This window comes from Microplitis mediator, chromosome 10 (assembly GCF_029852145.1).
Source record: "Microplitis mediator isolate UGA2020A chromosome 10, iyMicMedi2.1, whole genome shotgun sequence".
In the NCBI taxonomy this organism is placed as follows: Eukaryota; Metazoa; Arthropoda; class Insecta; order Hymenoptera; family Braconidae; genus Microplitis; species Microplitis mediator.
In genome coordinates this window covers 10,187,456-10,199,847 of record NC_079978.1, presented here as the reverse complement: position 1 = coordinate 10,199,847, position 12,392 = coordinate 10,187,456, and the positions used below count along the sequence as shown (strand labels likewise).

Below are 12,392 nucleotides of genomic sequence, written 5' to 3'. Positions count from 1 at the left end.
AATTAATTAAATTAAAACGTTTAAAATTTTTTCGTTTAACTTGTGTTTTTAATATTAATACTACAAATATTTACATAAATTTTTATTTTCCAATAACACTGTACAATTACAAACAAAAAATAATAATTATACTTAGTATAATTGTTATTTAATTTTTTTTTTATCCATTATTTAAACAAATTTTTTTCTTAATTATTAAAACAGAAAAAAAAATTACAAGTAAAAACGTAATTAGATTGTGCGTAGCTATATATATATATATATATATATATATATATATATATATCATGTACGTAAAAGACTCCCACAATTAATACCTGTACACGACCAGTTATCACACTGGTACTATAAACTTCTTTATCAAGTCTCCATTATAGACGACGTGTACATGAGTTTATAACTGCATAATAGTCCGCCGTAATACAGAAATGTATTATAAACTTCAATCTTATTCTCTCATGATAAAAATGCGAGTTAATTTTTTAAACTTGTTAGATTTATTTAATTACTTTTATTTTTAAATTATTTTATGTGCATTATAATCACTCATAATAAATTTATTAATATCTAAAAAATTACGTAGCTTAAAAAATAAAAATCGGTTCGTTGTTACTATTATTATAATACAAATTATATGATCAATTATTATTATTATTATTATTATTTCTTTTTAGTTAAATGCTCAGGGGGTTATCCCCGGTAGTCCGACTCTACCGAGGGCCTCAGCTGAGCGCCAAATCGTAACTGCTGCGATGCATCATCAACAAGATGATCAGCATGCGCAGCAGGCCAAGTTTCGTTGCCTTAGGAGCCTTATTATTATTATTATTATTATTATTATTATTATTATTATTATTATTATTATTATTATTATTCAAATTCAAAATGAACGAAGCTGCTCGAGAAATATTATCACTTTTAAGTCACATCAATCATTTGTGTTGATATTAATCTTGACTATTTTTACACATCTTAATCGCGAAGCGTTGAATGTGATCAACTCTTGGTCATAAACTTATTTTTTGTCATAACAATAAACAATGTAATTAAACAATACCTATTTTAATAAGACCTGTTTGACTGCCACGACCGACACTTGACTCTTCTAAAGAGTCTAAATCTAATGCAGATTCAATCATTGTTGTGTCTTGGAGTAATCGTAATCGTGAGGCCGATAAGGGTGTTGTGACAGTCATTTGGGGAATTGTCGTATCTAATACAGGTGGAATAATTACACTCTGTTTCGGTGGTAATGGTGCTATCTCATCAATGTCTATTGGCGTTATATTCAATGAAGCCAATGGCATTTCGTTGGATACGAGGTGGCTTACGCTATTTGTCGTACTACCTAAAATAATAATTTTAAATCCATTTTATTATTTACATTTTATCATTTATAAATATTATTAAAAAAAATAATAATAATAGTAATAATTGATTAATTAAATTAATAAATAATTGTTATAAGGGATCTAGGAATACCTTGGCTTTTTAAAAATAAAATTAAAAAGCCGCATACGTTTTATGTTTTTATAAATAACGTGACAAATGGGTCAAAAAAATAACCTCATCCCCCCAAAACATATTTACAAATATTTAAATAAATGGAAAAAAATTCAAACCAAAATCCTCGTGAATTAGTCACAATCCAAAACAAGCTTATCAATGCATGGTGCACTGAGGGAAAATGCTGATTATAAAGGTAAAAAATAAAGGTGATAAAAAAAAATACTGTCGGTTTAATGTTAATGCCAAGTAAAAAAAAAAAAAACCAAAACAAAAAAAAAAACTATTTTTACCAATGGATTAGAAACAATAAAAAAAAATTTTTTTTTTTTAAATTGATTGTGCACGAATATGCAAGTGGTATGATGGACTTACCAAAAATCACGGACTTGAGCCCTCGATAATAGGTCGTAATTATAAACAAAGAAACACGTTTTATTGATTTATATAGCATTAAAAGTTTGCGTGTATGTTTATCTATAAAGATACTAAACTATTGTTAAAATAATAGCTATTATATTTAGTTTAAATATGTTAATTTTTTTAAATCTCTTGGAAGTTTTTGAATATATTAATCTCTTAAAACGTTTATACATATCATATAAATATGTATGTATGTAATTGTTTTCTTTTTTAATAAGTTTAATTACTTATTTAATGTCATTGGTGTTATGAAAAATGCGATTTCTCGATGAAAAACGAGGGACGTGAGTGCTAATATGCCTCGGAGTAGTGAGTAGTCATTGTCAATCGTTATCATTTAGGGGGCTGACAATAAAATGACTATTCATTAAATTATCCTCGGCATTTTTCCCTGGGCAAATAGAATTATTATCCATAAAAGCCATATCATAATTTAAAGGCGCTGAACCAAATCTATTAACTACTAGACCAATTGCATTTTGACCAATCATAGGAATATTACCAGAGCCTAATATTCTATTTGGTAAAATATTCTTAGTAATTGGATATTTAAAGCCATGTTGATTACATCTAAGATTATTGTATTTAAAAGTTTGTGGTGAGTGATATTGTCGTGATGGATCTTCAGAATAACGTTGAGGAAATTTTTGTAAATCAATTGATTTTCTGTAATTATCATCATCATCATCAATACCACCATATCTTAAATAATCTTCCGAGTATCCACGTCGATATTTTTTAAGATCAATCGCGTATTTTTGTTCAACAGTATACTGTTGTTGATTGTGTATTAAATTATTTTCAGAACAACGTTGATACTCTTCACGGCATCTTTGTGGATATCTCTGTAAAGTTTCCTCACATTTATAATTAAATTTTTGAACTTCTGCATTAAGACGTTCAATTTCGGCAGCATAAGCATCACCAGGTTGTACGCGATCTTGAGCACAACGTCGCGGCGTTGAATATTTTTGAATGTATACTTCATTTGTGTACTGACGATACTTGGGTAATTCAACGGGACAACGTGGTAACTGGTTCATAAGTGTTAACTCACCGTTTAATGATTCAATGCGCGGTGAACGTTGACCTGAGACAAGATTATTCATTGAACCAGTCAAATCATTATCTACATGTGATGGAATATTGTGACCATTAGCCTGTATTAAATAATAAAATGATCATTGAATTTTACAATAATTTATTATAAACAATTTCCATAATAAAAATAATATTTACTTGTGGCTGCGTAATTTTAACTGTACCATAAGCTTTGTTATTGGCAATTACATAATCATCACCAGTTCGTTCACGTTCAGCTCTGTATCCGGGCGTGACAATTCCTCGTCGATCTATGATTTTATATATAAATATTTAAAAGTAAATTTAATGATTCATTTTAATTACTACAGAAAGATAAAAAAAATAAATACCGATAAGGCTTGGTGGAGCTGGTCCACAGAGTACGTAAAAACAATTACCACAAATATTTCCATGACTATATGGATTAAAACTTTCTTGTTCTCTTTTACTTGAAAATGAGCCTTTTATCTACAACAATTCAAATAGTCATTAAAATAAAATAAAATATATATCAGTTAAATAAAGATAACAATGATAGTAGATGATAAAAATAATTTACGTCTTCGTTTGTCGTTTGATTGCTGCTTGTAAGGTAAGTATGAAATCCAGCAAGACCTAAAATACTCCAAACGGAAAAAAAGCAAATAGTACCAACGAAAAGACTTCCTGGTGAATTTTTAATAGCATCTAAAAATGGTCTATCATCTCTCGTAACTGTTAATTAAATTATTAATTTACTATATTAACTGAATCAATAAACTAAAAAATTACATATATTGTTATCAAAACTTACGCATAATGAGATGTGTTGTTGCACAAGCAAAAAGGAAAACACATAGGAAGGCTAAGGATACAATGAATGCATAAAAATATCTATAATTTCTTCGACCTACACAATTGCCAACCCATGGACAATGATGATCAAATCCCTCTGTAAAAAAATTAGGCTTTATTATCAATATAATATATATGAAAAGCAAAAAAAAATTAAATTGACCTTGAATAATTCAGCAATAAATATTAGACTAATAGACTCACCAACACAGTTGTCACATAGACTACAATGAGACGCTCTTGGAGGTCGAAATATTTTACAAGTAAAACAATATTTTAATTTAACTGGCTGGCCCTTCACCAAAATTTCTTTTGTACGTGGAGGCGGTCGATACGTTGGAGAGTTACCATTGTTAGGAACTTCTGTAAATGTAACATTATTAATAGCGAGTGTGTAAATAATGGCAAAAAGAAAAAAAAAAAACAATTTTATATAAAATTATTGCCTATTTGTTTTTCAATATATGCAGCCTCATCAGGTGTCGCCCTAGGTATAACACCAGGGTCACTAAAACTTGTTCGTAATAATGCTGACATTACAAACATAAAAAGTAATCCACCTATCACTGGTATTGCAGGAGTTATGTGGAGCGCCAAGTATGGACAACTGAAAATGATGAAAGTGTATTCATTAGTCACGCTATCATCTATTACATGCATCGCAAATCTTAACAATTATTAGAAATGTTTGTTAATTAAATGAATAAATCTTACTCAAAAATAAAAAATACAGCACTCGTTAAATTAATGAGGCACAAAGTTAAGTAAAATACACCAGTTTGTGGTGCCATCATGACTCTACCATCACAGCAGAATTTATTTCGTCCTGGGAATAATTCCCATTTTCTTGTAACATGTGGCATCGTGATTTATTTGTTATTTTTTATTTTGTACATCAAAAGATTATTTTATCTAACCACAAGCCTGCAAAGGAATCTGTAAAATGTAAATAACAAAATTATAATGATTTCAAGGGTGAAAGTCTTTTCGTTCTTCATTAACATAACTCGCATACCATTTAAAATATTACATTATGCAATCACCATAACAACCGAGGTCACTAAATGACCATAAATATTTATATTTATAGTTTATAATACTTTTTACTTCCATACATTTATATATCTATTAAATTTATTATCGGAATCATCAAAAAATCATGATTCATTGGAGATTATCGACTTAACCTAAGTGATTTTACATTTCAAAAAATAAAAACTATACCATAATTAAATAGCATTGTAACAAATAGCATCACGTGAATGCTTATCGTACTTTAAACCCTAAAATAAACGATGAACTCACGTTCTGTACACCATCTTCTTCACCTTGCTGGAGGCCGTTGATATCATCAAGAGCACTCACTCCGAAATCATTTTTTTTTTTGGCACGTATGAAATTAATAAAATCCATGGGAAATTAAAACTTTAGACTAATTATTTATTATATTTTTTATTATCATTGTTAAATTAATAATTCAAAAATTCAAAAAATAAAACTTGTGTCATTCGAACTGACCAGACAAAAACTTTTGACATTACCACACAATGTATTTAATTGTAAGCTATTATATCTCTCTCACAACTTAAAGTGATGAAGAAAAAAAAATAAATTAATCTTTTTTCTGTCTCTTTAATAACACCATTCAGTATTTATGACAATACCTGACGTGTATTTACGACTGATGATCTTGGAATTCAACATGTGTGTGCGAGTGTCATGGTTTAGTGTGCTAAATAATAGATACTAGAGTGGGGCAAGAGTTAAATAAATGTATCGATAGTGTGTTATATCGATATATTTTTAAATCTTTTATATATCGATAGATAATAAAACCCGCGAATATAAGTTGTATATAAATTAAAGATAACTTTTACATGAGTGTGAATGTAGCAGACAGACAAATTTAAAATTATAAATAAATAGAGTAAATAATTAAAAAAATAATATTTATAAAAAATGCACTTATTAATTTCAAAATTTTTTAAATGCGCATTGTTTTTTTATTTAATTTTATTAATTATTTACTCTATTTATTAATAATTTTAAATTTGTCTGATCTCTGCTACATTCACACTCATAAATTTTACTTACTTAATATTAATAAGGTAAAAGCCCCTATACCCGCTCAGTACCATTAGTCGCTCACTTTAACTGTTTAAGGCGTTTTTTTTATAATTTTTATAAAAAAAAATTACAACTAAAAATATTATTATTGATAAATAATTATTTGTGAATCTAAATATATTAAAATATGATGTATCAAATTATTTTATAATAGATTATAAATTTAAATTAACTATATCTTATTAAATACATTTTTAAAATTCATGAAATTTTATATTATGAAAGAATAAAGTAGTATAATTTATAAATTATTTTCCAAATCAATAAACTTATCATAGTTTAATTGATATTGTTTTGAGCGACTCTATAGGGCCATGTGTTGATCGAGTAATGGTACATCACAACTTTTAGTGAGCGACTATGGGTACACTCAAGGACCTTATTTAAAAAATTAATAATAATTAATTATCAACATTATTCTTCAAACTAAAACTTTATTCTAATACTCGAAACTTCAAAAAATAACTATAAAAAAAAAAAAAAAATATGGTTATTAATTTTATTTATTAATTTATATTGAGTGATTTAATCTCACTCCAATGAAAAGTGAGCGGGTATAGGGGCTTTTATCTTAAATAAAATAGTTATTATATTTTTTTAACTTTATGAAAATATGAGTTTTTTACAATGTTTTTTATCACATCTAAAAAAATTAAATAATTAAAACAATCAAATTTTAAAAAATTCGTGTACTGAATTTTGAATTCTCTAAACATGCATTTCTTTATTTTTTTTTTATAAAAATTTTAATTTATTATTTTAAAGTTTTAAAAATTATCAGATGTCTGCTAACTTGACTATCATTTTTAAATTAACTTATTTTTATATATTTATTTTTACAAATAAGTAAACAAGTAAAAAATAATAATGTTATCCATCATTTAAATCTATTAATAAAGTTCAAAGAATTATAATGTCATCATTTTGTTTCGACATATCAAACTAAATAATTAAAGGTATAAGTATGTAATTAAATATAATTTAAAAAATTTTAATAAAAGTTCGAGAACATACTGATATATGAGTGTGGATATTCATACATATATAACTGACCAGTGGGAATTTTTCAAATTTTTGAATAAATAAATAAAATGTAAGTTGAATAAAAATTAAAAAATGCGCATTGAGATAATTTAAAAATCAGCGCGCGCATTTTTTAAAATTTCATTATTCAAATTTATCAATTTATTTATTTAAAATTTATAAATTGTCTGATGTCTGCTACATTTACACTCATACTGATATTTACATTATTTTTTATATCAATAAATTTTTTAATTGTTGTGTTTGTTGATAGTAGTGTCGCCATCTCAAAGAACGCGTTCATTCCCCGGATTAGCACGTGATTGAACGCCGTTGCTGGTGTTGACAAACACATGCGGCTTATGTAGATCATGTAAATAAAATGGGAAAAAGTATTTAAATAATTAAAGCAATTAAGTAATTAATTATCCGATTATAAATCCGGTTTAATAATTCAAACACGTTAATTTTTTTAATTCTGTTGAAAAAAAATAATTCCTGATCCATTCTTCAACAAATCACGTGTGAACGTTCGATATCACAACCGCATTAACAATCTCTGATCCCTTTAATAAGGTCTATTGGATTCTCTCTGAGGTCAGACGAAAGAAGGCTTTAATAGTATAATATATAAAAAATAAATGTATGTTATTAACTTAAATAAAATCTATGTCTAAAGTATATTATTACAACATAGTAAATTTCCCGCCATTGCATTACTCCCATCATTACATAAAAAAGACAAACAATAAAACAATAATAAAATTCGTCGCAATGCAGCGAGTTAAATAAAATCATTAACTTATTATTTTATCCTCCATTTATTTCACAGCATGATTTTCTTTTATAATTCTTAATTGAGCATCACAATTATTATTATCAATAATTGTTGGATTAATGTGAGTAAATTTCATGAAATTAGTGAGTGTGAATGTAGCAGACATTGGACAAATTTAAAACTATAAATAAATAAATAAAGTAAATAATCATAAAAATAATATTTATAAAAAATGCACTTATTAATTTTTAAATTTTTTAAATGCGCATTTTTTTGAATTTTTTTATCAATTATTTAATCTATTTATTAATAATTTTAAATTTGTCCAATGTCTGCTACATTCACACTCATTTAAATTAAGTATTAATAATTGAAAAAAAAAAAAAAAAAAAAAAAAATTAAGAGTCGGATGTAAATCGTTGCTGTATCATATTTAGAGGGTGGATGTATCTGTTAGGCGGGAAAAAAAACGGCAATAAGAGGAACAAGTTTTATATTTTATGAGCAAGAATGATGGCAATAACTGAATTGGCACTAGGGGTTGTTGATACACATAGAAGTACATGTGTGGATGATATTGGCAAGTTGGATATAAAATATAAGAGAAGAGAAGGGCAGCATAGTTAAGAGCAAGACAGTTAATAGCGAGAGTACAGATAAAGGTAAATATATAATGTAGAGAACAGATGAAAGAAAGAGAAAATAAATATAAAAGCAGTAGCAGTAGTATATGTAATAGGGAGAGTTTGTTGGGAGAGACGCAAACGCTAAAATCAGCTCGAGCGATCGATGGGATAAATGGATGCGTGCGATTGGTAGCCGGGGAAAATCGATAATGACAAGGGGGTACCCTACACCTATACCTACATACCCATCCTCTGTGAAACCAACATCGCACACTGTCGCACAACCGCACCGCACACCCGGAGGATGGAGCAAAGACCGAAATATCGATTTTTAGGCCCCTACGCCGTGGTTCGATGCTCATATTTGCCCCGTACCCCGTCCGCGACACGCCATTCAAAACACCAACGCGTGAGCGAATATTATTCACTGTTTCCTTCTTGTAATACGTTTAAAAAAATAATCATATTAATTGTTTTTAACTTAACAAAATATAGTTGTGTGATCAATAAGTGAAATTAAGCAGAAGATCTTGAAGATCATTTTGAAAAAAATTATATTTAAGGTGACCATCGACCGACTGTAATCTTAATTGATGTCGTCAGGTAAAAATGAGAACATTTGGTTTATTATTTTATTTTCTTTCATTATCATATAACATTACTAAAAAAAATTATGTAAATATATATTTACGTTTCATAAATATAAATTTTCTGGGTATAATAATGTGAGATCTACATAATATTTTATAAAAAGTTTTATTTACAAATTTAAACGTAATCGAATTTGTGATTAAATAATTTTGAATTTAATGTTGTAATATTCAAGTGATGACGGTGGAATTTTATGACAATAAATAAACGCATATATTATTGTGATAATTGTTTGAGTTTTTAAAGAAATAAAATAGTTGGAGATGGATGGATGGATGGATAAATGATTGCGTTTGAAACGTGTACGGGATCGATCGCGAAACAATAGAGTCGGTCGAGCCTGGCGGTTGTACCCCAGAGGGAATAATTTTACGTTCGATAATAATTTATAATATTTTTTTTCTTTCGTAAAACCAGTTATATATTTTTTATTTTATTTTATTGAATTCCATATGCTAATAAATAATGATGTAATAATATTGATTTTTATTATAGAAAAAATGGCTATCGCAGCTTCAGAAAATTATCAACTGAAGTGGCACAGCTATGGAGCTCATCTTCATAGTTCAGTAGCAACTTTGCTACATTCAGAGTCGTTTGCTGATGTTCTACTGGCTACGTCTTGTGGACGTCATGTTGCCGCTCATCGCTTCGTACTTGCCGCCTGTTCATCTTATCTCAGTCATATCTTTCAGACTTGTCATTTTGGTGCAAATACCAATTCTCCAATCATCGTAGTAAATAATATATTTATTTATTCATAACTTTAGCTGAAAAAAATTATTATTTTTTTTTGTTTGGATTTTAATAAATCAATTGTGTTTTTTTTTTTTTTTTTTTTTTGATAGGTCTTACCAATAGAGATCGGCTACCGTACATTGAAAATATTAATTCAATATATGTACAGTGGCGAGGCAACAGTTACTAATGATCAACTGGAAGGTGTATTGAAGGCTGGTGATATATTGAGAGTTCGTGGTTTATGGAGATCAAATACATCAAGTAAAAAAGAGAATATTCAATCAAATAATCAGAAAGTTGATCGTGATAAAAGAGAACAACAACCAGTACCAGGACAAATACAAAAGATTAAATTGGTTCAACCAAGTACTGAAAAAGTTATTCAAGAAGCAACAACAACACCTCAACCAGTTCCTGTGCCACCTACTACTCAGCCAATTATAACAGCAACAACAACAGCTACGACTACCATGGCAAGTACTACAATACCATCCCCTGTGCCACCAGTCCCGACACTACCAGAGAAAACTAATGACAAACCTGATGAGATATTAATAAATGCTGATCCGAAAAAAATAACAGAAGAAGCAAAAAATAATGAACAAATTAAAAATAAAGAGAATGTAGAAAATGTAAAGAAAAAAAGATCAAAAGACAACGAAACAGATTCAAATAAATCTAGAAGTGAAGTTGGTGATGGTGAATTAAATCTGGGTCTTCTAGTAAAAGATGAACCAATTGATTGGGAAGAATCTATGGATCCTACTGAATCACTTACGATAGATCATGATATTGATATTAAACCAGTAAGTATTCATATTTTTATTTATAAATAATTATATTTATGAATTATTAATTATTGAATATGTATACTTTGAATTATTTATTTAGGAAATCGTACATAGCGCTGATGAAGATGGAGATTTAGAGGAAGAAGAAGAAGAAGAAGAATATACACCTTTAACTTGTGATATGTGCAGTCAAACTTTTAATCGTCCTTCAGACTGGGTAAGACATATCGAATTTACGCACGCAGATATGACGGAAAATCGTCGAAAGAAACGTAAGGTATGAATAAATAATTAAATAGTAACATTATATTTTGTTTTATAAAACAATTTTTCATAATAATTGAATATTTTTTAGGGTGACGATGATGATAATAAAGATTTTCCACCATTAAAATGTGACCTCTGTGGTAACATGTATCCAACACCTCAAGAATGGGTTCGTCATATTCAAACAGAGCATACAGAAGAACAATTAGCCTTGATGAATAATTCAGCACCACCAAAACCTAAACGAGTTCATAATCATCAAAAACTATGTAATATTTGTCAAAAAGTATTTCCAAGTCATGCATCAATGGTAATACATCAGCGAACGCATACAGGAGAAAGGCCATTTCTCTGCTCTTACTGTAAAAAAGGATTCAATGTAAAGAGCAATTTGTTGAGGCATCTTCGAACACTTCACGATAAATTTGTTCATCCAAGTCTTTATGGTAGTAATGGCAGTAAAAATGCCTAAGTAAATTCTGTCTCTATTTAATTAGATAATAAGAAACAGAAAATAATAATAATAATCAAGAAAAGCTCAATTGCGTGGTAGTGATTGCGTTGATATGACATGTATATTTATTATTACATTATTGAGAAAGTTATTAACAGGTCAAATTCAACGGATTAACTAGAGGTATTAAAGTCTTTCTTCACTCTATTTTTATTCCCCAACTTTAATAAGTCTAAACAATAATGAAATATAATCAAAGTCATTTTACATTTTAAATCATTTGATTTTATTTTTTGCTTCTTATTAGATATCATTTAGTGGAACTCAATAAGGTAAAAGACCTAGTACCCAATCAGAGAACTAGTACTCAATCACTGTATTTGTATAGATAAATTTAGTAAATATAGATGTATAAATACATGAGTGATCGGGTACTAGTTCCCTGATCGAGTATTGGGTCTCTTACCTTAAATATTAACACAAAAATAATAATTTTGTTTTTTTTTTATAAACTGATACAATTACACTAATTTAATGTCAATAACAAAAGCAATACCATTCGTATTTCGAACCAAAGAGGCTGACTGATATTGCCAAAATAAAATTATCTTATTTTTCATCTAATCATGAATTTTAAAAATACATTACGTAATTTTGCTAATTAAAAATATACTAATTACCAAAGATTGTACTTACTACATTGGATAGCAAGAGTACCTCAAGTATGTGTGAAGAATTTAATTAAACAAAAAATATATGATAAAAAAAAATGAAGCATTGAATGAATCAGTAATTCGTAGCTTTTCATACAAGATAACGGTATCTTGTAACTTGTAATATATTCCATATTTTTTTGCTCCTTCATTTATTTAAATTAAAAAAAAATTTTTTTAATTAATATTATTAAGAAACGATTTTTAAAAATCGAAAATGATTTAATCATAAATATATTAATATATATAATTGTGGGCTATTCCATCCATAATAGCCAAAATAATTCCTTCGTAAGTTAATTATGTATTTTTATATTAAACTAGCTTATGAAATTAGTATTGAGACTAATCAGAAATGATTAGTATTTGAGACGT

The 12,392-nt window shown here is 27.8% G+C and overlaps 2 protein-coding genes across 5 annotated transcripts; one reads left to right on the top strand and one right to left on the bottom strand.

Moving 5' to 3' along the window:
* Window positions 1-247: 247 nt before the first annotated feature.
* On the bottom strand, window positions 248-5,587 carry LOC130675653 (palmitoyltransferase app). 3 transcript variants are annotated; one of them, XM_057481462.1, is made up of 10 exons: window positions 5,152-5,583; window positions 4,561-4,782; window positions 4,293-4,453; window positions 4,051-4,209; window positions 3,806-3,943; window positions 3,572-3,726; window positions 3,363-3,480; window positions 3,169-3,281; window positions 2,987-3,089; window positions 248-1,348 (listed from the first exon to the last, which is right to left on the bottom strand). In XM_057481462.1, the coding sequence occupies exons 2-10, from the start codon at window positions 4,707-4,709 to the stop codon at window positions 1,047-1,049; spliced, it is 1,398 nt and encodes a 465-aa protein (XP_057337445.1). In that variant the 5' UTR covers window positions 4,710-4,782; window positions 5,152-5,583; the 3' UTR covers window positions 248-1,046. The 3 variants fall into 3 exon arrangements, 1 of the variants encoding a protein (XP_057337445.1); XR_008991320.1 differs by having other exon boundaries at window positions 1,210-1,348; window positions 1,882-3,089; window positions 5,152-5,587; XR_008991321.1 differs by lacking the exon at window positions 5,152-5,583 and adding an exon at window positions 4,862-5,019 and having other exon boundaries at window positions 1,210-1,348; window positions 1,882-3,089.
* A 3,071-nt stretch (window positions 5,588-8,658) lies between these two features.
* Window positions 8,659-12,357, top strand: LOC130675646 (histone-lysine N-methyltransferase PRDM9). Of its 2 annotated transcripts, XM_057481450.1 has the most exons (6): window positions 8,663-8,809; window positions 8,896-9,003; window positions 9,547-9,788; window positions 9,900-10,598; window positions 10,684-10,860; window positions 10,939-12,357. In XM_057481450.1, the coding sequence occupies exons 2-6, from the start codon at window positions 8,994-8,996 to the stop codon at window positions 11,320-11,322; spliced, it is 1,512 nt and encodes a 503-aa protein (XP_057337433.1). In that variant the 5' UTR covers window positions 8,663-8,809; window positions 8,896-8,993; the 3' UTR covers window positions 11,323-12,357. The 2 variants fall into 2 exon arrangements, with proteins under 2 accessions (XP_057337432.1, XP_057337433.1); XM_057481449.1 differs by having other exon boundaries at window positions 8,659-9,003.
* The last annotated feature ends 35 nt before the right edge of the window (window positions 12,358-12,392 follow it).